Raw genomic sequence first — 26,256 nt, 5'->3', positions numbered from 1 at the left:
AAGTTGTTTAATATCGGGTGGAGCCTACAATGCAATATTTATTTGTTTATTTGTTCATTTTCCTATAAAAATATGATGGTTGCCTTTAGTTTTTTAACATAATTAACTTGATAAATAGGAAAAACACCTGTCTACATGTAAATGATGCTTCCATCCCGAAAGTTAGAATTGTAGTCGATAATAAAAATATCTCGAAACTTTTCTTAAGATCCCTAACAAATCTAAACAGTTTAAAAACAATTCAAATTGTCAAGGTAACTGATATCCACTTCAATACTTTCATTTTAGATAACGTATTAGTCCGTCCCTTTGCCCAACGAACCTTCCTTGAAGTAACTTAGAACTCTCGTAGCTTTCCTGTACTTCCATTATTTAGAATCCGCTACTAAAACCTTTTACAACTAGTAGCGCTTAGAATAATACATATTTTGCACTGTGTAACTGTAAATTATTAAGAACAAATAGAAATATATATTCTTCTAAACCTTCTGGCAGATTGTTAAACGATGTCTGTGCATCTAGAAGAGTAGAAACAAGTGCAAATTCACAAAACATGATCTTTCCTTAAAATTAAACACCTGACTCTATTTGTTTTTGTTTATTAACTAGAAAATGCAGTTGCACTAGATGGTTTCTCATTCATAAACTATAACTAACGATGCAAGTAACAGTATTGATTGAACAATTGCTATCCATTTCTGCTTCCAGTGACTGCAAACCATCCGCCTCAGAGACCCTGGATACCATTGACGAGGCCAAACAGGACGAGACCAACATGTAAGCAATTCACTCATTGATATAAAATTATTTCAACAAATGAAGGCAAGTAGCCAATTTTTGTACACCCATGTCTCGTTGTGTAAAGTATTAAGTAAACTAAGATACACTACTATCGGATACTGGTACTCCGCCCACTGAAATCTCTGGCCGTTACAATACCACCGGTCGCCTATTTTTACTTTGTACACGAGCTTTGGAACGCATGGAATTATTTGAAGTCCGTTGATCGTGATAGGTCAGTACGTGCAGCAACGCGGAATGGGACTAACGACTGTGGTAGCAGGATCGTACAAATTATTTCTTGCACCTTTCGCGACGACCCTGACAATCATAATCATTATGGACCGTACGTGGACAAATGTGCCAGATAACTTCTTTGAGAAGACAGTAATTATGTGTCATTATCATTCCGACGTTTGGAATGACACAATTGGACTCTTATTAGGCGTCGTAACAGTCATGACTACGGCTACCGAGAATTTGCGATAACAATCTCCAGTTTCATTAAAAACAGAGCTTTTATATGGTCATGAATTCTGTTTGACAAACTTTTAATTAAAGTGGGAGGAACCCAGATTATTCATTTGTTTAAGTTCTGAGTTCTATGTGTGTTTCGTGGATCATTGGTAGTCTTGGAAGTTTGTTTTGCTAATCTTTCGTTAGAAACGAACCGAGTTGAGCTGTTGCCCCGTGTTCACGAAGCATTTCTCTTCTATTGCAGGTATATTCACAGTAATGTGTTACAACGTGTTGTGCGACAAGTACGCAACACGACAAATGTACGGATACTGTCCGAGCTGGGCGCTCGATTGGGAATATCGGAAAAAAGGAATTCTCGACGAGATACGACATTACGCCGCGGACATTATCAGTTTGCAGGAAGTCGAGACAGACCAATTCTACAATTTTTTCCTACCAGAGCTCAAACACGACGGTTACGATGGGATCTTTTCACCAAAATCTCGGGCAAAGATCATGGCGGAGAGCGATCGTAAATACGTGGACGGATGCGCCATTTTTTACAGGACGGCGAAGTAAGTACGCGATATTTGAATACAATTTGTTGATTTCCTATTTTCTTAATCAAAATTCACTGATTGGAAAAGCCTTGACTAACGTAATCAAACGTAATGTTAGCAAAACATGTCTTTGTTTATTTAAGTAAACCGCAAGTGGTAGAGTTTCGAACTTCGGCGATCAAATTTGTAGATAAAGAAGTATCTCAGTCGGTATGGTAGAGTACTCTGTTGGTTAGGTTGTAATGTAATCCCTGATTGAGTTACTAGAATAAGATTCTAATCAAATAAAAAAGACCCTAGAAAAAGCGTCTTTAAGATCGAAGCTTTAAAAATCGTAAAAATATTTATGCTATATCGACATTGAAATTAGTTTGTCGTTCTAATTCACCGTTCCTGCTTTTATTTACAGATTTACCTTGATAAAAGAGCATTTAGTCGAATTCAATCAGTTGGCAATGGCGAACGCAGAAGGCTCTGACAACATGTTGAATAGAGTGATGCCAAAAGATAATATCGGACTCGCCGCCCTGCTTAGGACAAAGGAAGCTGCTTGGGACAATGGTAAGTAATAGTTTTGATCTCCTAATAACAAAAGTAGAGAATGAAAAGAGCCGACTTTACATTATTTTTACTTCATTTCAATACATAACATTAACAGCAGCCAAAATTACTTAATTTAATGCCATGTTGGAAACACAGTGCTTGAAAGTAATTAAAAGAAGGCTGCAGATTGTTCCATTAACGATAGGGATATTTTTAAACGAGTAGAATGCACGATATTACACAATTTTCCATCAAATATGGATAAATTGAAAAATAACCAAAGTAACTAGATCGATATGAAATTGAACTATATGAAAATGAATATGTAATCTTTCATGTTCGACATAATCGCTCATGCACACCGTAGACTGGAGCGTTTCTATGAGTTGTAGAATGCAAGCGTACAAACCTAATTCGAACACACTCCAGGCAGAGATGCCAGAAAAGCACCGCCGGGTGCACACGCACACATGCCAGATACGCGTACGTGAGCTCGTGGAGTTTCGGAAAGTCGACAAAGGCAAACTGACGCATGCCCTCTTTCTCGATTCTCCGAAGCTGCCCGAAGTAATTTCGGATCGCCTCGTGGGAGTCGGGAGAGAAAGGCTCACATTTGCCTTCTCGCTCTAAACAACTGAAATCCGACCTCCCGTCAACGGCATACGATTTGGATTCTCGAGCCGAGATTCTCGACTGCCCAGGCATTTTTACTTTCCGACCTATGTAGGCGCACATAAGCAAAGTACCCATAATGAAAAAAAAATTTTGTAAAATTTATTTTACGGAAATACACGTTTTAAGACCTCCTGATCATATTTTAATTATTGAAAAAAAAGAAATTTTTTTTTATTCCCATGTATGAGCACACATGTATATTATTAATACGATTGAATATAAATAGCTGAATGAATTTAAATGAAACTTTACATTTAAGTTTTATGTTCTCATTTCAAAGGCGTGTCGACGGATTCAAATACGTGAACACTAAACGTAACGATGTAATTATATTATTTAATATTTACTAACTATTTAACATAAAGAACATAAAAGAAAGACATAAAACGTAAACGTAAAAGATCGTAAACGTAAAACTGTGATTGCTCTCGACTAACGTTCGATACAGAGTGACGTTCCTTATTCCTATCTTATATTAATGATCTAAACAAAACGCACGTTCGAGACGCAGTCTCTAAAACGTATTTCAGCTTAAACCTAAACACCTCACTCGATACCTACTCTAGCTTAGACTAAACACTCCTATCGACGCAAACGATAACGGTTCTCCTAGCCACACACATACACTCCTTACAGATTATACCTCTTGTTTCATAGTTGTTCCGATATATAGGCATAATGTATAAAAAATCTTTTAAATGTTTCATATAAATCTTAGGACGAATTAAATTTTATATAAAAAAAATTATATAAACTTTTTCTCTATTTTCTCTAGAAAAGAAAACATTAAATGAAATCTTATACATTACATGCTTACTTAAATCGCATTGAAAACGAATACCACAAATGTTTTAGAATAATGTGCAAAATGTGATTGCGATTTTCGCTAAGACAAATTGAAAACTCGTTTCTAACAAGGAAAAGTTGGAATGGTACTAGGTTTTGGGTTAGGTTTTACTTTGAGATATTATTAAAGTTATTACAGGTACTTATTTTTAGAAATAGAACTATGTTCACCACTAATCAGCGTGGCGTGAGTGATGAGGTCTTTGCCTGCAAGTTCCGAACTTCTTCTGCTCTGCTGGTTCGAACCCTGCTTGAACTTTTTTTTTTTATTTTTTCAATCATACTTTAATCGTACACTAAATATGACATTATATTTTTGTCTGATCTTCGAATATTTTTTTTTAAAGTTAAAGGGTATAGCCGAATAAGGGGGTCAAATGTGCCCCCAAACCGAATGGAACGAGCCACGGGTCATTCGATAGCAAAAAAAAAATAACCCCTGTGTGCAAATTTTTAACTTGAAATCTCGACCGTGGGGGTAGTAATGGAGTGAAAACGAAAATCATGTTTTTGAATTATTTCTCTTGACCTATTGAGTAAAAAAATGTAAAAAAATTCAAAAACATTTCGGGTACCGGGGCACATACTTTGGGAGATTTTCAGATTTTTTGATTGAAGAACCAGGTAGTGAAAAATAAAAAACAGCAAAAAATGCCGAAAAATGCCGATTACGTATTGAAGGAGGCCCGGAACTACTTTTATACTTTTACAGTAAACAGGTATTACTATTACTATTACTCTCAATTTTTTTCAGATTTTTCATTTTGGTGCGCCGCAGTGAAAAAAAATAAATACCGAGTTTTTCCTCGTTTTCTGCGTATTAGAGTAACTTACACGTTGAATTTTTATGCATCCTTCAATATATAAGTGTTTTGTAGACTGTTTAATGTTTCTACACTAAGCAGAATTACATAACAATTAAAACAAATAAAATAAAGCCAACCGTTGAGCGCAATATATCCTAGAAAATCAACGATATTTTCAACGGCGTCGATGGCGCAGCGTTAGAGTGTCCGACTGCTGAACCGCTGGAAGTTTTTTTACCGTAAGTTCGAGTCTCTCCTCTGGACTTAGTATTTTTTTTTCTTCATTATTTTTTTTTTCAAATTCTAACTATATAACAATGCTTTATATTTATTTATAAATGTTCTGATAGCATTTTACAAATATTTTAACCTGAAATATGTATAAATATAGTTTTGGAGTGTTTTTTGCGTTTTTATTTTTTTTGTCAACCACGATTATTGTTTAACATCTCTTACACTGAAATTAATGTGAAATGTTAGTTTTCAAATCTCTTACCTTTGACTATTGTGAATGGATCGGAGCAGAAGATTGTATATTGGCTTACTATTACTTCTTCTCGCCCTTCGATCAAGCAGATCTTTCCTTCTCGTTCTCTTTCTTTGATAAATATGAATGTTTGCTGCGGCTTTAGTATCTAACGTAGACATGTAAGGGCCATTCCACGCCAAATCTATTAACCCACTCTCTGCCAATGATACTATTTTCTAATAAACCCATTTTTAAGTACCAGTTTGATCGTTTCATGCTTATTTTTGAATGAAGTATCATTGCTCGATGGAAACCACGGGGAAAAATGATTAATTGTCCTACCTGCGTTACGAAGGAAATAAAGGTTCGTTGGGTGAGGGCCCAGACCGTTCAGGTCAATGGGTGATTGTCGCGTTCGGGTTTCACAATGTATTTTTTAATTACTCAGTTCAAGCTACTGTATGCGATGGGATTTATACATAATTACTTGGCATGGTCCGTAGAGGTTGGTCCTACAAGTGTTTCTTACGGTGGTTGGTCCTACAAGTGTTTCGGACACTCTAACGCTGCGCCATCGACGCCGTTGAAAATATCGTTGATTTTCTAGGATATATTGCGCTCAACGGTTGGCTTTATTTTATTTGTTTTAATTGTTATGTAATTCTGCTTAGTGTAGAAACATTAAACAGTCTACAAAACACTTATATATTGAAGGATGCATAAAAATTCAACGTGTAAGTTACTCTAATACGCAGAAAACGAGGAAAAACTCGGTTTTTATTTTTTTTCACTGCAGCGCACCAAAATGAAAAATCTGAAAAAAATTGAGAATAATAGTAATAGTAATACCTGTTTACTGTAAAAGTATAAAAGTAGTTCCGGGCCTCCTTCAATACGTAATCGGCATTTTTCGGCATTTTTTGCTGTTTTTTATTTTTCACTACCTGGTTCTTCAATCAAAAAATCTGAAAATCTCCCAAAGTATGTGCGCCGGTACCCGAAATGTCTCTGAATTTTTTTACATTTTTTTACTCAATAGGTCAAGAGAAATAATTCAAAAACATGATTTTCGTTTTCACCCCATTACTACCCCCACGGTCGAGATTTCAAGTTAAAAATTTGCACACAGGGGTTATTTTTTTTTTGCTATCGAATGACCTGTGGCTCGTTCCATTCGGTTTGGGGGCACATTTGACCCCCTTATTCGGCTATACCCTTTAACCGATTACATTTAACATATGTTATTTTCAATGTACGAAGTACATGAATCTGGATGGTACTTTTCACAAAAACAGTCAAAACATAAAAATTTCAAGCACCACGTACATTTACTGAAAGTTTTTTTTTTTTTTTTTTTTTTTTATTTATTTGTTTAAAGTCGCATCAACCGCTAAGGGTTATTAGCGACTCGGAGAATACATTTTTAGAGTTTGTTGTACAATTTGGTAATTTTGAGGTACTGTAATAGATTTTGGGTCGATGTGTTGTCCTTCAGATTGTCCTTTAGGGTTGGTTTTATGTTGAGCCGTTGCCTGATTGGAATATATTTTCTGCAGTGGATGATGATGTGTTCTATTGTTAGGAGGTCTTTGCATGTTTCGCATATTGGTGGGCCTGTTTTTTGGAGGAGGTGTTGATGGGTCAGTTTGGTGTGGCCTATAATGATTCGTGATACTCTCACTTGGTCTGGTCTGGGTAATTTCCAGGTAATGGATTTTTCATAGAAGTCATTTTTGATTAATTTTGTACGGGATTTGGTTGATGTGCTCCACTCTTTGTTCCAACAGCTTTTACTTTTTTCTTTGAGAATGGAGAGTAACGTTTCCAGGTGAGTGCCGTTGTCGTGGTGGTTGGGGGTGGATGAGTTGGCTGCTTCTTTAGCTGCACGGTCCGCTTTTTCGTTGCCGGTTATGTCAATGTGGGAAGGAATCCATATTACTGTTATTGAGTTGTTCTTTTGGCTTGATCTGGTGTAGACTTCTTGACATTCTTGGATGACAGGGTTGCTTGTCCATAGTTTTTGTGTTGCTGAGATGGCGCTTGTGGAGTCACAGAAAATTGCAAAATTTGTATTTTGGGTCGGTTAAAGTTGATTTGATGGCGCGTTTAATTGCTTGAAGTTCGCATAGGAAGATAGGTGTTTTGTGATGGAGTTTAACTTTTTCGGTTGACTGGTTCCTGACAATTGCGTATCCGGATCCGAATGGTGTCTTAGACCCGTCTGTGTATATATGCACGTGGTTTGCGAGTCCCGCTTCCAATTCTTGGAACATAGCCTTTAGCATGATTGGATCAGATTTCTTTTGACTGTAGTTCAGTAGAGAGGTGTTAGTGCTGATTCTTGGAAAGGTCCACGGAGGGATGCTGGGGATGGATCTGCTCGATGTGAGCTGGATTTCCATGCCAAGCTCCTTCAGATAATTACTGATTCTGTAGCAGAGTGGATGGGGTGTTCTTTTCCTTTGTTGCAAGTAGTTTAGGTTGTTTTTTCTGAATACATTATGGAAGACTGGGTTCTGTGGGTGGGAGGCAATTCTGAATGCAAATTTGATACTTAGGTATTTTCTTCTAATTCGTAATGGAGGTTCTGAAGCTTCACTAAGGATGCCGTTGATCGGGCTAGTGCGGAAGGCGCCCACAGTTATTCTGAGAGCATTGTTGTATACAGGGTCTAATTTCTTTACTATGTTGGTGTTGGCTGAGTTGTATATGATTGATCCATAGTCCAGTTTTGATCTCACTATTGCCTTATACGTTAGGAGTAGGGTTTTGAGGTCGGCTCCCCAGTTATTTGCAGCTATTGTTCTAAGTATGTTTAGTCGTTGGTAGCTATCAGTTTTGAGTTTATTAATATGAGGTGTCCATGTTAACTGAGAGTCAAATGTTAATCCTAATAGTTTGATAGAGGATGTTTCCTTGATTATCAAATTATCGAGAGTTAGTTTTATGTTCGCATATTGTTTCTTTCTGCTGAAGGTAATTATTTTAGACTTGGTGGAAGAAAATTTGAACCCTGACGTGAGTGACCATTTCTGCAATTTATTTAGTGCTTCTTGTAGTTGGGTCTGGGTAGTATGAAGGTTCCTTCCTTTGCATACTAGGGTTAAGTCGTCAGCAAATAAAAGTCCTTTGACCGGGACTGGTATGTTGTCCAGTATGTCATTTATAGCGATTAGGAATAGCGAAACACTTAAGACGGAGCCTTGAGGTACTCCGTTTTCTAGAATTTTTGTAGTGGATAGGACGTTGTTGGCTCTAACTTGGATAGTTCTTATAGATAGAAAGTTACTGATAAAATTAAGGATGTTTCCGCAAAGGCCAAAATTCTGGAGAATTCTTCGGATTCGGTTTCTCCAGACCATGTCATACGCTTTTTCTATATCTAAGCAAACAGCTGTTGCATACTGGTTATTAGCAAACGCGTCGCATACATTCATTTCCAGGTTTATTAGGTGGTCATATGTGGAGTGAAATTGTCGAAAGCCACTTTGTTGTTTAGCGATGAGGTGCCTTGATTCTAAGTACCATCGGAGTCTATAGTTTATAATTTTTTCCATTAATTTACACATTATGTTTGTTAGAGCAATCGGTCGATAACTGTTGGGGTCCGTTGGAGTTTTGCCTGGTTTCAAGACTGGGATGACAACCGCTTCTCTCCATTTGGTTGGGAAGATGTTGTGGGACCAAATGCAGTTGAATATTGCAAGTATGTAGTTAAGCGCCTCTTGTGGAAGATGGGTAAGGAAGATGTTGGGTATTCCATCGGGTCCGGGACTAGTATTCGAGCATTTGTTTAGGAAGTATAGCAGTTCATCAAATTGGATAGGAGAATTTAGGTTGGAGGAGTAAGGTGTTTCTTGGACTATGATTGGAGGCTTCGACGCGTTAGAATCAGTTTTCTGTTTGCAGATCTGAAACTGTTTTGAATAGTTGCAGTCACTGGAGTTTTTCTGGAAAGTCGTTACCAGGATTTCGGATATTTCGTTTGGGTCGGTGGAGATAGAGTTGTTTTCCTTATTTAAGGCTGGTATTGAGGAGTGTTGGTTTGAACCTTTGATAGCTCTTATCTTTTTCCAAATTGCTGAGGGAGGGGTATGTGGATTAAGAGTTGAGGTATAGTTTATCCATGATCGTCTTTTACTGTCCTTTGTGATCTTACGGGATACGGCTCGGTATTTCTTGAAGTTGATAAGGTTTTCTGCGGTTTTGTGTTTTTTGTACCGGTTGAAAGCATGTTTGCAGTCTTTCACAGCTTGTGAGCATTCTTCATTCCACCATGGATTATATTTGATGTTGGCGTTGGTGTTGTTTTTTGTCTTCGGGATGGCTGCACTGGCTGCTGCGATGATGGCTTCTGAGAAGTGTTCGAGTGCTAAGTTCAAGTTTGTTGGATTTATTTCTATGAGCAGGGAAGATGAGTCCAATATGACTTTCCGAAACATATCCCAATCAGCTTTCTGAAATTTCCATCTTGGGGCTTTATTAGTTTCAGTGATTCGGTTTAGTTTGCATGTCACCATTATAGGGAAGTAATACTAATACTGTCGTATAGGTCTTGTACTGTGTTCCATGTAATGTCTTGAGTGATTGTTGGACTGCATAGGGATAGGTCAATTGAACTGAACCGACCGGATGCCGAACAGAAGTGAGTGGGTTCGTTAGTGTTTAGTAAGCTGAGGTTTGCTGAGTTTATTATTTTTTCCATGGAATTTCCTCGCGAATCGGTCTTATGAGATCCCCAGAGGATATTGTGGCTATTAAAGTCGCCAAGTATAATGAAAGGTTTTGGAATTTGGTTTATTAGATGAGTGAGTTCGGATTCATCTAAGTGATGGCTGTTCGGTAGGTATATATTGCATATGTACAGATCTTTAGGGCATGTTACTTTAGTGATGATAACTTCTAGATTGGATGTGACTGTTATTTCTTGGCTGTGGATGTTATTTCTGACAAAGGTGGCGACTCCTCCACTTGCGTGGGCAGTGTTGCGATTTTTGAAATATGTTTTGTAGTTTTTGATTTTACCTGAATATGGTTTTTGAAGTTAGTTTTCTGTAGGCAGATTATTGTGTGGCTGAAATTCTTCGACTAGTAGTTGGAGGTGCTCGAGTCGGCTGTAGAAACCATTCAAGTTCCATTGGATAATTTGTAGTGACATAATGGATGTTTGGTTGGTGTCTTGGGTTTATAGGGGTTTTGGATCTGGGGAGGATGAGTTCCCCTCTTTCGAGAGGATGGTTTGTAGTGAGATTGCTGTTGCGAATTCTGTTTCTAGTTTTTTGATTAATCGGTGTAGTCTGTTTTTCATTCTTTGGTCTTGCATTAGGGGGTAGACTAGGTAAAGCATATGTATTAATGCTTTCTTGTCAGAAGTGTAGTCGTTCGCGATAATGTTTGGGTTTTCTGTGCCGATAGCATTTTCCAGGAAACTTTTCAGTTGAGAATAGTTAAGGATAAGATGGTTTGAGGGTCATCCAGAGCTGTTTTTGCTGGTTTTAGAATGTCGTCTATTTGTTCGATGATTCTTGTTAGTGATTGGCTGCGTTTGGGTTTCTTTTTCATAGTGGTGGGTGCAGGTTTATCGTTTGAATTAGAGTCGTTAACACATGGTCTTACGGGTGTTGAGATGGGCTTGTTTGTTGTCTGTTGGTCTTCTTCTGAGGTGTCTGATAGTGGTCTCTTTTTTAATTGAGCTTGAGGGTTTGCAATGGCAAGTAATGGGTTATTGTCTGCGCTGGAGTGAGCCGTAGTGGGGTTGGCTGGAATGTTGGCATTGGGGTCTTTTCCTGTCTCGCTGATTTCGGTTGTGGTTGGATTTTCGTTTGTGTAGTCTATGTTATATTGTGAGTTATTGACGCTTGACGTTGGTTCCGTATCGTTTAGTGTTAGGTTATTTCTCGTTTCCTTGTTGGCTGATGTGTTTGATATTGGTGTCTCGGTTTGAGTATTGCATTGGTTAGCAATATGCCCTTCTTGTTTGCACAAAAAACAGGTAACTTTGTCAGTAGATACAAAAATTCTGTACTGTGTGTCGTCGTAAGTGATTAGAAACGATTCGGGGAGTTTATGGACATCGTCTGGGTTTATATAAATTTGTCTTTTGAAGCTCATTATGTGGGAAAGACCGGGGTCTTGTAGTCCCGCTCTGAGGAAGGATAGTTTCGAGGTCAGTTTGATGTTATGGATTGTTAGTACTTTTTCGATGTAGTCATGTGGTATGGTAGGAGAAACGTTGGACAAAATAATTCGTTGTGATGGATTTATTAGGGGTCTGATTGGGGTGGATGTATTGTTTATGGGCAGTGATTTGAAATTGGAAACGAGGGCTTTTGTTGTTGTTTTACTATTGAGGTAAACACAGATTCTGTTGTTTGATATGCGGGAGATAAATCGTATGGCGTTGGGTCCAGTGATTTTTGCTACAGCTTGTGCATATTCCTTGATAGTAGTTCCGTCTATGACGTCGATTATTACTGCCTGATCCTTGGTTGGAAAAACACTGCTTACCGTGGCTGATGCATACGATTTTGTAGGCTGAACTGTTGTATTGGTTTGGGTATGGCTCGTTATATTTTCAAATTCCATGACTTCCATGACGGGTCTTCTGTATTTAGAAGGCTCACCGATAGCACTAACGTTGTTGTGTGGTGATCCGCGCACCGACACGGCACAGTAGGCTGAATTATAAACAAAGGAACTCGCGAGCGATTGTCAACACGTCTGATCGGTTTGACTGCCCGAGAACGAATCCTGAAAGTTTTGTTTTCACAGAAATTACAAAATTTTGTATTTAACTCTGATGGAAAGGCCGCTTCATTTACATTGATAAAATGTGAACGATTTTCGGATAGTCGTACCTTGTAGCTCGTACTTTTTACCTTATACTTCAGGCAAAAAGGGATATAGCTGGGAAAAACAGTTTTATGACATTACTTGCTAACTTATGTTACTGTTCTACAATGAAACGCTATGTTTTGTACCTTTAAAAATATTCGACTATGTGCTTTTAAAATTTAAGATACAACCCATACTTTGTATTAAACTGGCAAACGGGATCACTTTTCCTTTGTTTCTAGTTAGTTCTATTTAGTTCGTCATAACCAATTGATACGGTTATTTCAAACAATCGAGGAAAATCATTATTAATTAATTTCTTTCTGCAATTATTAATTCTACTGTTTTGTTTATGTTATAAAAGTAAGAACTCTTCTTATTGAAAAATACACACAGCGTGCACAATACTGGTAAGAGTGGAATCTCATTTTAATTTATTAATTTTCAATCTTAAAGTATTTTGATTTCAAAAATCGTATTAATAATATACATATGTGTGCTTATATACATGGGAATAAAAAAAATTTCTTTTTTTTCAATAATTAAAATATGATCAGGAGGTCTTAAAACGTGTATTTCCGTAAAATAAATTTTACAAAATTTTTTTTTCATTATGGGTACTTTGCTTATGTGCGCCTACATAGGTCGGAAAGTAAAAATGCCTGGGCAGTGGAGAATCTCGGCTCGAGAATCCAAATCGTATGCCGTTGACGGGAGGTCGGATTTCAGTTGTTTAGAGCGAGAAGGCAAATGTGAGCCTTTCTCTCTCGACTCCCACGAGGCGATCCGAAATTACTTCGGGCAGCTTCGGAGAATCGAGAAAGAGGGCATGCGTCAGTTTGCCTTTGTCGACTTTCCGAAACTCCACGATCTCACGTACGCGTATCTGGCATGTGTGCGTGTGCACCCGGCGGTGCTTTTCTGGCATCACTGACTCCAGGTAATGCTAGGGTTTTTGATTCGGAAAACTAAAACAATATGGCAACGTGCTGGAATAATTCCCCAGCTCGAATACGTCATCTATGTTACTAGCGGTAACCTCCGATCAGTACGTCATCACGAAATGTACATGAAAATCCTAATAGTTTAATACTATAAGCATACAGGCTTACTATCGTACGTGTTTAATGTCAACGATTTGGCATTTAAATTTTCGAAAAATCACGTTCTAAAAAACACAAGTAAATTCATATAACAGTCAGTACGGAGATGTCTGGGTACATGGATCAGGATAAATACTGGGGGCATCAATCGCAAGGCCAATATAATTTTGATGCTTCTGCATTTGAGCAACCCAACCAACAATTCGAATTCCAGACATATGATCAACAATCGGAAAACATTCAAAATGCCGACAGCGGCGATATGTTCAATCAAGATGCTTTTATAAAAGGTGAATATTTAAAACCAGTGTCGCATATGGAATTTATTCAGATACGAATTCTAATCGCTTTAAATATGAAAGTATAGGTTCGAATAGATTTGTAGACGAAGAGGAAGAACCGCCACTTTTGGAAGAACTAGGCATAGATATTGATCGAATATTGCAAAAGACATTAGCCGTTTTAAATCCGTTTCACAGAAGGGGACAAATCGATGATGCAAATTATTTACTACAGGATTCTGATTTAGCTGGGCCAATCACATTTTGCTTAATACTTGCTGCATTTCTTTCGATAGCTGCCTCGAAGGCATACTTTGGTCACATTTATGGTTTAGCCGTGATATCATGCATATTAATGTATATTCTTTTGGTATTAATGAGTAATACTAACAATATTACATTTTTTTCTGTGGCATCTATTTTAGGATACAGTTTGTTACCAGTGGTAGCATTGGCTGGTTTTAGTGTATTTATCAAATTACAAGACCCTATCGGTTTCCTTCTTATTATAATTGCGGTTACTTGGGCAACACTTTCAGCATCTAGATTTCTTTCAACTATATCTGGGGAAATGAATCAACGTCTTCTCATTGCCTATCCTTGTGCACTACTTTATGGGACATTCTCATTGATTGTATATTTCTAATAACTTATAATAAACTTAATGGTTTAAGATTTTGTCGCAAAGAATCATCGTCAAACTTTTGCTGCATACAAAAAACTTAACTCCCAAAATGTTTTTAATTTATGTAAAAAATGTTCTACAGATACCTATAAAATAAGTTTTGAAATAAAAAGCAGCATCATCATTTTAGTTTGATATTTTGTTAACATTGTGTTATTTATAAAGGAACATTGTATGTAAATTGTCATCGTAAGAACTATGTATTTGATTTTTTCTAACTTTCAAATAAAGTGTATAATAATTAGCTATATATTTTTTCTTTATATCATTGTATCAATTATCAAAGAAAGAATAGAAAATATGACGAAATTTAAATGTTTAATAATATGGTAGACCTCTTTTAGTTCTATTATTTGATTTAGGTAAATTCTTTCCTATCTCTTTTCAAACTTTAACTTTTAAATAAATAATTTCGGAAAGTTATCTACAATAATTTTGATATTGAAAGACTAAAAGAATTAAAAATTGTTCTTTTTTTTATAACATGCAACAATAATTCGAACAGCTCTGTCCATTCTATCCCTAATCATTTATTGTAAACTTCTAGATAATTCTTCCATTATTTATAGAACTTAATTAGATATACACATTAATGAGATTCATATGCATATACATTTCTACAGAAACATTTGCTAATTATTAATGAAGTTTTGAAATTTGAATAATTCGAAAAACTCCGATCACGATCGAGCGCGTATGAGAATATTTGTTATTACCTGAAATGTAAATTGTGGAACATGAATCTCCGTATTCGCCGTTGATCTAGTTTACAATGTAAATGCCGTCAATAGTATGGCAAAATGCGAATTCCTGAGGGTACTAAGCAACGTCCAGTGTTCTAATGAAGCACACACAATTCAAACACGTTCTGGCGTCACGATGCAACGCCATATTTGTGACGTCAAACCTATTTGAGCAGAAGTTCAAACTCCTGCGTTTTTAATTATTGTTTATATAAATGTTATACTATCTTCAATATTTTTAATTAGAGTAATCATTTTAAAATAATTCATGGAAAAAAGTGTCACAGAAATGAAAAAAAACTGTATGAAAAGCCTAGGCACAACAAAATATAAGAAAACATCGATATATCGATGCAAGTTATCATCGATATTAATCGATACTTTATAAAAATCTGCTTAAAATCAAGCACGTTTCGACGAATGCGTCTAAACTTTTATTGTAGAGATTACTTTATTTAAATTGAACCAAGTATTCATCAGATTAACTATTTAAAAAGACCAGTTTATGTGATTTAAAATAGTCTTTCTGCTAGCATCGACTTCGCTTGCATAAAACAAAAAAGTAGGAGAGGGAACCAAAACTGGCGCGCGATAGATATGTTCAAAAACACAGACATACGAAGAAACAGCAAAATTCTTTTATAATTATACAGGGTGTTCGGCCACCCCTGGGAAAAATTTTAATGGGGGATTCTAGAGGCTAAAATAAGACGAAAATCAAGAATATCAATTTGTTGATGGAGGCTTTGTTAAAAAGTTATTAACGTTTAAAGTTCCGCCCGTACTGAATTTTTTTCTCGAAAATTCGCAGGATTTTGGGGGGTATGTCTACTCACCAAAAATGATAGTAATTGACCCCCGCAACCGAAAATAATTTTTCCAGAACGATCTGAAATTTTTTTTTTCGACGAATAATTTCATCACCTACCCGATTTTTTTCTCGAAAGTGGATAGGATTTTGGAGGTATGTCTATACACCAAAAATGATTGTAATTGACTCTCGCAACCGAAAATAATTTTTCCAGAACAATTTGAAATTTTTGAATTTAATTGTTAATAACTTTTTAACGAAGCCTCCATCAACAAATTTGTATTCTTGATTTTCGTCTTATTTTGCCCTCTAGAATCCCTCATTAAAATTTTTCCCAGGGGTGGCCGAACACCCTGTATAACAATAATTTAAAAGGTTTTTCTATCAAGGAATAAAGTAGATCAAATTACATTAAAAATTCTTTATATCTATAAAAAGATATAGATATAGACGTGGCATTAAATGTACCTAATATAAAGAACTGTTTCCAGTACAAATTAAACAATTATTAATTATTGTTCGAGCGAAAACTATACAAGTTCCAGTTTCATAAAACGTAATTCTTATTTTTTTTCAGGCCTTCCATCAGACTCAGCACAAATTCAACAACCGATTTTAGTTTGCACAGCACACATCCACTGGGATCCAGAGTTTTGTGATGTTAAATTAATACAGACAATGATGCTCAGCAATGAATTACGTTCCATTTTGGACCAAGCTGGTCAGTCTTTTAGGCTAGGCTGCAAGTCCGACTCTTCCAGCGTTCAATTGTTACTTTGTGGTGACTTCAATTCCTTACCTGATTCTGGTACAGAATTAATTTTCTTCCATCATTTTTACGCATGCAATATTCAATGCTTAAGGTACTTTGTATACTCTTATCACTCCAAATGCCCCGCAGGTAGAAATAATAATGCTGCTACTGATTTTTATATTAATAGACAGTTTTTATTTTGAATTTTTTCCTTGAATGTACGTATTTGTGGTTGCTTTCATTTGTAACAAGCATACGTGCGTTTTAAGTGTCAGTATTATTACTACAAGAAAATATTAGTAAATTGTGTTAAATGCGTGTGCAATGTATCACTGCAACACAAACAATCGTTTAAACTTTTGTTTGTTTTTATACTTCACAGCTATGATACACTTTATGCATGACTTGTTATAAAGTATGAACTTATTATTAATTATATTAGTAAGGATTCTTTATTAATGTATATTATAAATTTTAATCGAACATGATAAAACATCGGTTATCCAAACTCGAACAATCTTTCAAAAATACATTTCTTTTAAACGCTAGTTTTGTATTTCGATAATCGGTTCGGATAATCGGTGTTCGGACAATTGATAAGTCTGCTAAAGTTCATTTAAATACAGGTGTAATCGAATTTCTTACATCGGGACGAGTAGCGGCCGATCACCGTGATTTTAAAGACTTAACATACAAATCATGCTTACAAAAGATCTCTGGGTGCGATAAACCTAATGAATTTACCCACTCGTTTAAACTCGCATCTGCCTATAGTGAAGATATTATGCCCTATACTAATTTCACGTAAGTGTTACTCGCAACATTTGTTATTATTTTTAATAAAAACGAAGTAAAAAAATACAATTATATGCTCGGCTCTGTGTACTTTTCAGATTCGATTTCAAAGGAATAATAGATTACATTTTCTACTCGAAACAAAGTATGGTACCTTTGGGACTTTTGGGCCCTTTAAACGCAGATTGGTTTAGAGAACACAAAGTGGTCGGTTGTCCACATCCTCACGTTCCATCTGGTGAGTAAATTTTTGCGGATTATAAAATGGGAGTTTATAGAAATTTTATATTATTTAGTTTACATTTTTTTTTTCTTTCTTTAAAAAGGTTTACAAAAGAAACAAAATATTTTCGTTTCAGATCATTTTCCATTATTAGTGGAATTCGAAATGACGCCAATAGTAGGAACAAGCAATGGTCTGATCTCAAGAAGGTAGCAGCAGCTGCGACCTAGGTCCAAGTAAAAATAAGGAAATAAATAAATGATAATAAAGAAAAACTCTCCATCACATTCTCTCTTACTTCTGGCTTTAGCAATATCACTCGCAGTCAACGACTATTCTAATGGAGAATATTTCAAATACTTCATATTGCCGCACATTCAACAAGATATCAGATATCAATAAATAATTCTAATGACCAGGTGAAGGGAGTCGTGTTGTAATGCGTTTAGCCCATGTATAGTGTATTGCATTTTTAAGACTTGACTTTCCCACATTAAGAATATTGTAACCTCTATTACCATCGTAATATTGTAGATACCTATTTTCCTACAAAAAGATATTCTGATCAAGCCGCTGTGATATTGACATTAACAATTGGAACAATTTCACATATTTATTAAGAAATTAGTATCTACCAGAAAACCCCTAATCTCTTCCTAAATGTCATTACAACATTCTCCAAGCCAATTTTTTGATAAGAATGCTGCCATCCAACAAGAAATTGTATTTTTAAACAAAACAAAAACTAAAAATATGAAAATATACACACTATACTGGGCTGTGCGAAACGATTGGAGTTGACTTAACAATTTCAATGCAAGTACAAATCTGTTCTTATTGGCCACATATATTGATAATAATAATGTTATATAAAGAAATAGATGATATTGTAGTGAGTTTATTTGTAAGTATGGTAATGTAATGATGTTCATCGATCATAGCATTATGAAAATCAGCTGACATTCACTCATTAGATTCAGTACAGGATATTAATGTGTACCATACCGATGTACTACTTGTTAATTCAGTTGCACTGGATCTATATATGCTGCATAATTTGATTTTTCTGATTGTATACTTGTATTTTACTGACTGGCGACAAATCGAATGCATTTTAGATCCTATGGATAATTCATTTTAAAGCTAATACATTAATGTCTGATTCGTTTCTTTTATTATTTCGAATTAAGAAACTTTATTATACATATCAAAACAAATGTATAATTCAATTTATTGACCGCAAAATGTTCATTATAATTTTAAGTTTAACGTTACGATTCCAACAGTATACGCTTTGCCAGAAAATTAAAGGATCGTATTGTAATCGTTTAAAAAATCGCGAAATTCAAAATTCTGTAATTTCGTGAAAAATAATCGTGCAGCAATGTGGGAAAAGAATTTTTAAATCTTGCATTTTAGCTCTTTTTATTACACCATGCGGGAAATGCGTGTCGGATATGCATGGACGATATTGAGATGTGAATGAAGCGTGTGTGGGATACTGTAGAAAAAGTCTGGAACGAATACAGAATGTGTTAAGGCCTGTGGGATTTGTGTGAAAATCCAAAAAAAGTACATTTTTGGTGCACTTATTAATATGTAGTAATATTAGGTGTTTTAAAAAACTCACTGCACTGTTTTTGGAATTTCTCACACATTCCACATATTTTACGCGCATTACCACGCACATTTTATAGAAAAAGAGTCAAATTGCAATTTTTCAAACATCGCGATATCTCTGTGTAAGAAAATTATAATCTATCAAAAAATGGCAGAATCAAAGGCGAGACTGCGCCATTAAAATTGACAATTTTGTGTATTCCGCGTGTAATTTCAAGTGTGAGGAATTTTTAAAAATTTGACACGATTAATGTGAAAGCCATTTTGTTACAGAACTACAAGAACTTTGAGTCTTGCTTTTTTCAGGTAATTATAAAACGATCGTTTAACTAATTATCTGACGGGGGCGTCTTGTAATTCAATTCCTAGAATAGTTACTAGTTAAGACAGAAAAGCTTGACATAATAAGTATAACTTAAAAATGTATGAACAAAGAAATGCAAATCTATATTAATTTGTTCTCTATAGAAATTTTACTTCTGTAAATAATATACACGAAATATCAATCGTAATCGATTATTTTATAAGTTTCATTGTTCAAATTTATTTATACTCAAAATAATATAATATTTTTCTAAATGTTTTATAAACACTTTATTAGTTTTTTGTCAGACTGCTTACACAATAGTAAGTTGTAATAGATACTTTTCCATGTTAGCATTGTATTTATAATATATAATCCAGGCATGTCAAACGCACGGCCCGCAGGCTGCCATGCGACCCGATCCATTCCCTTGGTTTTTATATTTCTTTTATTGCTCCGGCAACCAACAAATTCACTTTTATTCATTTGGTAGATGAACTACTTAAATTAAACCTTTTTAGTAATTTATTAAGAGTTTATACCAAAGTTTGAGATATTGGTGAATACAAAACGGTGCCATCTTCAAAAAGCGAAATAATATTTTTTAGGGCAAAAAATTGTGGTATTAAAGTACCCCGTTCTTATAAATAAATACATCCTGTTGTTTTCTTACTTTAGGAATAATTGTTTTCTTTTTAATCCTCCGAGCGCGTTTGCTTGCAACAAAAGGGTGTTTGGCATGACTGAAAAATAGTCTTTAAAATATTGTAGCAAGTGCAAAATAGCCTTTGGACAAAAATGAGTTTGACATGCCTGTTGCAATCATTATAACATAATAATAGCAATTTATTATATATTTAAAAATGTAATGCCAGTTTTCTTTATAGTATTATGAGTTTTATGGCATCGAAAACACTGATATTATTGTATAATATTAATTTAAATTTTTTATTTCTTACATACTGATGTAAAAATTATTTTACGCAACATCAATAATGATAAAGGATCCATAGACGTACTTAAATATCCTTTATCATGTGCAATTGTTAATATTTCTAAAAAGATCTTTAAAATGAAACGGCACTACCATTACTCTTCAAAATTTTGATTATATGTAATAAATGTGATAAATGTAAAATGAGCTTGTATTCTATTCATATTTGTCAAGAGTAACAACTGAATTATACAAGTAGTATAAAAATAGTTTATAAAGACATGTTTGTAGTAAATGTTGTATAAAATAGATAATTACATTATAGTTTTAATTAATGAAAATAGAAATGGCAATCTCTATTTGTATATACATTCGTATATTATCCACGAACCATATTCTCACATTATAAAACAGTAATGCATACGTAAAATGTTGTAAGACGATTAATCATAATTTCGGGCCTACATTAAAATTTCACATTATACTTCGTGTTGTTCAAAAAATTAAAAAACTTGATTTTTTGTTCCAGCATGTGTACTTATTTCACCAGCGATAGATTCGTAATATTAGGAAAACGAAGTATAAAATCGATCGAATGTCTGACGCAGTTTTCTGTCTGTGATTTATGGGGTTCTACAACTTCGTTACACTATACGGAACGCGATGGAAATTAGAATTTAACACGAAAGCGACTGTGTCGTTTGAAATACGCGATTTATATGTATATATTCACGTGAAAACGATAATTTGAGGATCGTCTTATAAACGTATTACGCTCAACCAAACAAAAAAAATGGATTTCAGCAAAACGAGAACACGTTCGTCCTTTAACATTACCGTTCCATTCGAACCTACTTGACGCGAAACGAACTTCAATCAATGGTAAATACGTAACTGATCAAAAGAACACGGTAATGTTTCTCAAGAGTACTTGTTGCTGAACTTCGCCCATTAATCATGTATGTATGTACATATATTAATGGTGATTTGTATGATATATTAGAGACACATAATATAATAATAATAATAATAGTAATAGTGATAATAATGATGTCTTCTACTGTACTCTACTTAGTAATTTCTATTGCTAAAAGAATTTTTCAGAGCTCACTTTTTGTTACTTTTTAAAAATTAATACTAGGGTCAGTCAATGCCAAATCGGACACTTTTTGAAGTAACATTTCGGATTTTGCTGAAATTTAGATACATACTGTAGTCCGTAGCAATGTTTAAGTGTACTATAAATGATCTGTCAATATTTTCAAAATTGTTGAATTTACCAAAAGTTTGAATGACAATGCTAACTTCTTTTCGATAAATTGTAACTGTTGAACTAGCAATCGAACGAGATGAAAATTATGTTTACTTACAGTGAAGACTAACGGAGCACGGAATAAAAATTACATCGGATTTATGGAAAATTTCTTTAATCCAACAAAATTGCAAAAATCGCTGCGCGTGACCTCTTCGCAGATTAGTTTTCAAAGTTGACTCGATTAATGGTGAAAAACGAATATGTATTTCTGCAAAATAATCCTAAAAAATTATTTAACAAATATGTATTTATATTTGTTATGTTAAGAATATTTATTTTTAACTGAAGTAACTTTTATTTAATAGCCCTTAAGTAGTCTTCAGTGTAGACGCTAAAAATATAATTTTCAGTATTTCCTCTGTTCTTTCAACATTATTGTTCCGAATCTTCTCTGTTACAAAAAATTTGAAGTATCCTTTCAATGGTATCGTTGAAATATATTTTTTGTGATGTAACGTCCTGGGGACAACTAAAAGTCCGAACCAAACGATGATATCTGTTTTGTTTGGGTTCTTGTTCCTACTCTTACGTGTCCTGGCGACTAAAAGATGATTTTTTATTGCATATAGAGAGGGCAAGCGCCGGACGGCAGAGTGGGAAGCGAGAAAAAAGAGATAAGGATTTTGGGTGTTTCACCAAAGCCCAGGACAGAGGACTCGTCGGCCAGGCTATAGGGCTGACCTTTTATTAGAAAAGTAAGACAAAGAACTATTTGGAAATTTGTATATATAAAAATAGACCACGATCGAGAATTTGCGAGAAAATCTCAGTAGAATTTATTTAGATAAAGCCACAGCGCTTACTGGCGGGCCTCTAAACGTCCCAGGACGTCACAGTGACTTAAATGTACTCAAATATTTTATATATTATAATAAATTTTCATTCGAATAAATCGACGAATAAAAGTAGAAGGTTAAACAAATACACGACTCTGCGAACGATGTAAAACATTGACACACGCGAACATCAACTTCAGACCCCCATAACTTCCGATTCCCGACAACCATAACTCAACTCCTACACCTTATTCACAATTAGTGATGGGATTTGAAACGCTTCGAATCTATAAAATTCCCGACACCCGAAATTCAAGCCCCATACTCAAATATAATGGCCTCAATCCGTTCGTTCTTATTAAATAAAAAAAAGTATATAAAACTAAACAAATAAGTCATTTATTTCTTTTATCTCTTTTATGATTTGTTTAAGTTTCGAAATTTTTTGAGCGATGAGAGTATTTTCGTTTAAATAACGGTGGCATTAAAAATTATAGCCAACCAACTACTAAAATCGGTAAAGCTAGCAAACGTAGAAAAGTCTTTTTACCCTTACATGGTGTACAGAGTTGCTATTATTAATGATTTTATCCGATATTCAAAAATACTATTACAGACAACTTATACGAGTAGATTTCCAGCCAATGTATTTTTTGGGGGTTTCGAAACCCCATTACCATTTTCGTGTCACTCGCAATGTTATCAACAGATTCAGAAATTAACACAAGAGGAAGTGAGACAGAAAATAAAATTACATAAATTTTATTATTTTTTAACGGAATTAAAGCTGTAGGGTCCATCATTGGAGTAATCAATCGATTAAGAGTATTTAAAAATTTCAAGATTATTAAAATTCCTAAGGATGTATTTCATTGATACGTACACCGCAAATTCTCTATTTTTTATTTTAAATTGTAATACATCATTTATTAAAAAAATAACTCGGCAGAAACGTATTTGCGACTCGAAATCAGTTTAATCAGACTGTGCATCGGGCCCCCGGAAACTCCTCATTCCTCACTTTCACACACTATGCCCAATTGCGTGTACGTGAGCTCGTTGAGTTTCGGAAGAGCCGAGAAGAATAGGCTGATACTCGCTTTCCTTCTCGCTCTTGCATCGCTGACGTCGCTTACATTTCTCGAAAGCAAGCCTGCTGGCATCGCCACCCGTTCGAATCGTCAGTAAACGACAAAAGCCATCGTGACTGACAGACCTTACATTTCTCGAAATCGGACCTGGGCGCTATTTGAAGATTCATTGACTTTCCATACGAAGCGACCATGCGTTATATACATATATGTACATGTTATACATGCTAGGAACTATAAACTTGTATAACTTTCGTCGTATATCTACTTTCTAATAACATAGGAAAATTTTAAAATATAAAAAAATTTAAGAATACTGTAGAATTTTTGCAATGGAGAATTATTGAAGGAAAATGAATTGATTATATACATATGTATATGTATATCGGACACATCCCTCGCAAACACGCTGCAAACATTAATGAGAACAAAACTGCTAATCTGTCCTTTTTAAAAACCCCGCAACTGATCTTTGACTCGCAACTCGTCCTCTTCATTTAGCAATTATAATAAACGTAGACTCATTAAAATTCGTATAAATAACAAAGTTATAGCCATTTAGAGGGAAGAGTACCCAACGGTTAATAATCATACCAGAAATATTAAATGCGTTTTTCTCGAAACCATATTTTTGAAATTGGCTGACATAATATCACAAATTCATATTGATTAATGGATTTGAAATTTATAGAGACATGCCTGTATGTTAGAAATTTTGCCTTTAACGGTTCTGGGGTAAGTCCTGTGCCGTTCCTCACAGTGCTCTTACCGGAAAGTCCCACGCCTTCCCCACTCCGTGGCCAGATCCTTCAGGACAAAGTCTTTATTTTTCCAGCAGTACGACGTCAGGTCGTCTGCCTCTTTTAACTACTCTCTCTCCATTCATAAACAATCAATGCCTCGACACGCGCTACCTGGAGACCCAACGCGGTCGTCCGCTATCGCGTCACCCGTTTCCAGGCCCGTTTAGTCTCATTCGCTCTTTAGGCCACATGCACCCCAAAACTCTGTCATAAATGTATCGTAGACTGAGCGTCCTTCAGTGGCCCTTACCTTTGACTCTCTTGGAAAATACATTGTTGCTAGCGTTTCTGGAAAACAAAAGCCGATCCCCTATTTCGGGGGAATGTCCAAGCGTCGCGTCCAACCATTATTGCCGTGGCGAAATCGACTTTTTTGCCTTCGCCTTCGAAAAAGATTAAGCAAAAGAGTTTCCTTCATTGAAAGAAGAAAAATTTTCCAGTCTTTCATTTTCAGTAGGGGCGGTGTCAACTTCCACTCATTTTCATTTGATTGATTTTAATGAGTCAGCGTTTTTTTAAATTGCTAAACAAAGAGGACAAATAGGACAGTATTCTCAAATTTTTTCAGATTTAAAAATTTTAAATTATATTAAAATTCATTTGGTTGTTCAGACTCAATCGTATTAATAGTATAAATATATGAACGCACGTCCATTAGCATAGTAAGAAAATGTCTTTTCTTTAATAGTTAAAATATGCTCAGGGGGTCCTAAAACGTGTATTTTCGTAAAAACAAATTTTTGTCATTTTTTTTTTCATTATGGTATTTTGCTTATATGTACATTGTATACGCCTACATAGGTCGGAAAATCGAAAATGCCTGGGCAGTCGAGAATCTCGGCTCGAGATTATGCGAGATCGAATTTCAGCTGTGTTGAGAGCAAGAAGGATAGACTCACATTCGCCGCCTTTCTCGAATCCACGAAGCTATACGAAGCGCCAGAACTCATATACAAGGTGGTTGTCATTAGTGTGTGTAAGTGGTGGAGCAGCTCCCTTTGGGCACGGGTCTGCCATCTGATAATATTGCACTGTCTTTTTCAATGCCCCCAATATTCAACTCACATGTATTTATGCACACACTACAGCTGTCTGCCCATCAATACTAATTCAGTGCATAGTTTCTCAACTAACCGCCATCCATGAGAAGAGACCACTAAAATCACCTCCGAATTTTCAGGTCGGTATGGCAGTCAGATTGGGCCGCCACAGACGAGATATATGAATAGACCTTTCACCTTATGGACTTTCGCGGCCGAATCTGACTGCCATACCGACCTGAAAATTCGGAGCTGATTTTAGCGGCCTCTTCTCATGGATGGCGGTTAGTTGAGAAACTAGGCACTGAATTAGTATTGATGGGCAGCCAGCTGAGTGGGTACGTAAATACATGTGAGTTGATTATGGGAGGGATTGGAAAAGACAGTGGAGTATTATCAGACGGCAGACCCGTGCCGAAAGGGAACTGCCCCACCACTCACACACACTAATGCCAACCACCTTGTATATGAGTTCTGGCGTTTCGTATAGCTTCGTAGATTCGAGAAAGGCGGCGAATGTCAGTCTATCCTTCTTGCTCTCAACACAGCTGAAATTCGATCTCGCATATTCTCGAGCCGAGATTCTCGACTGCCTAGGCATTTTTGACTTTCCGACCTGTGTAGGCATATACAATGTATAAGCAATATACCATAATGAAAAAAAAAATGACAAAAATTTGTTTTTACGAAAATACACGTTTTAGGACCCCCTGAGCATATTTTAACTATTAAAGAAAAGACATTTTCTTACTATGCTAATGGACGTGCGTTCATATATTTATACTATTAATACGATTGAGTCTGAACAACCAAATGAATTTTAACCCTTTTAGTACCGAGCGAAAAACGGGTGCCTATGCAAAGAATACCGAGCCAATTTGACGAATTTGTTATGGTTAGAGAAAAAGCTCGTAAAAACCAAACTAAGAATGATATTTACAAAATTCAAAAAGCAGCATATTACGAAATAAAGAAAGAATAAAGTAATGGCAATTGCATTTCAATA

General features: G+C 35.4%; 2 protein-coding genes across 4 annotated transcripts in view; both read left to right on the top strand.

Moving 5' to 3' along the window:
• The window catches only part of LOC122400445 (CCR4-NOT transcription complex subunit 6-like), a 358,835-nt gene extending 340,037 nt beyond the window's left edge, over positions 1 to 18,798 (top strand). For all 3 annotated transcript variants that reach the window (XM_043401922.1, XM_043401920.1, XM_043401921.1), the window contains exons 4-10: positions 709 to 777; positions 1,502 to 1,814; positions 2,209 to 2,360; positions 16,173 to 16,403; positions 16,976 to 17,153; positions 17,243 to 17,382; positions 17,504 to 18,798. In XM_043401922.1, coding sequence (XP_043257857.1) covers positions 709 to 777; positions 1,502 to 1,814; positions 2,209 to 2,360; positions 16,173 to 16,403; positions 16,976 to 17,153; positions 17,243 to 17,382; positions 17,504 to 17,580 — 1,160 coding nt within the window. In that variant the 3' untranslated portion in view covers positions 17,581 to 18,798. The remainder of the gene's footprint in view (positions 1 to 708; positions 778 to 1,501; positions 1,815 to 2,208; positions 2,361 to 16,172; positions 16,404 to 16,975; positions 17,154 to 17,242; positions 17,383 to 17,503) is intronic.
• Positions 13,043 to 14,166, top strand: LOC122400446 (protein YIPF5 homolog). The gene is made up of 2 exons (XM_043401923.1): positions 13,043 to 13,365; positions 13,443 to 14,166. Exons 1-2 carry the CDS (start codon positions 13,182 to 13,184, stop codon positions 14,000 to 14,002), a joined length of 744 nt encoding a protein of 247 aa, XP_043257858.1. The 5' UTR covers positions 13,043 to 13,181; the 3' UTR covers positions 14,003 to 14,166.
• Positions 18,799 to 26,256: the final 7,458 nt, after the last annotated feature.

The sequence above is a fragment of the Colletes gigas genome, unplaced genomic scaffold (genome assembly GCF_013123115.1).
Source record: "Colletes gigas isolate AHSC1104 unplaced genomic scaffold, ASM1312311v1 Colletes_gigas_Sc00018, whole genome shotgun sequence".
NCBI classification, from domain to species: domain Eukaryota; kingdom Metazoa; phylum Arthropoda; class Insecta; order Hymenoptera; family Colletidae; genus Colletes; species Colletes gigas.
This window is presented reverse-complemented; position numbering and strand designations above follow the sequence as displayed.

Coding starts and splice junctions, on each gene's coding strand:
- LOC122400446 (XM_043401923.1), top strand. CDS start 13,182: ATGTCTGGGTACATGGATCAGGATAAATACTGGGGGCATCAATCGCAA. Junction 13,366..13,442: donor TCAAGATGCTTTTATAAAAG/GTGAATATTTAA, acceptor ATGAAAGTATAG/GTTCGAATAGATTTGTAGAC.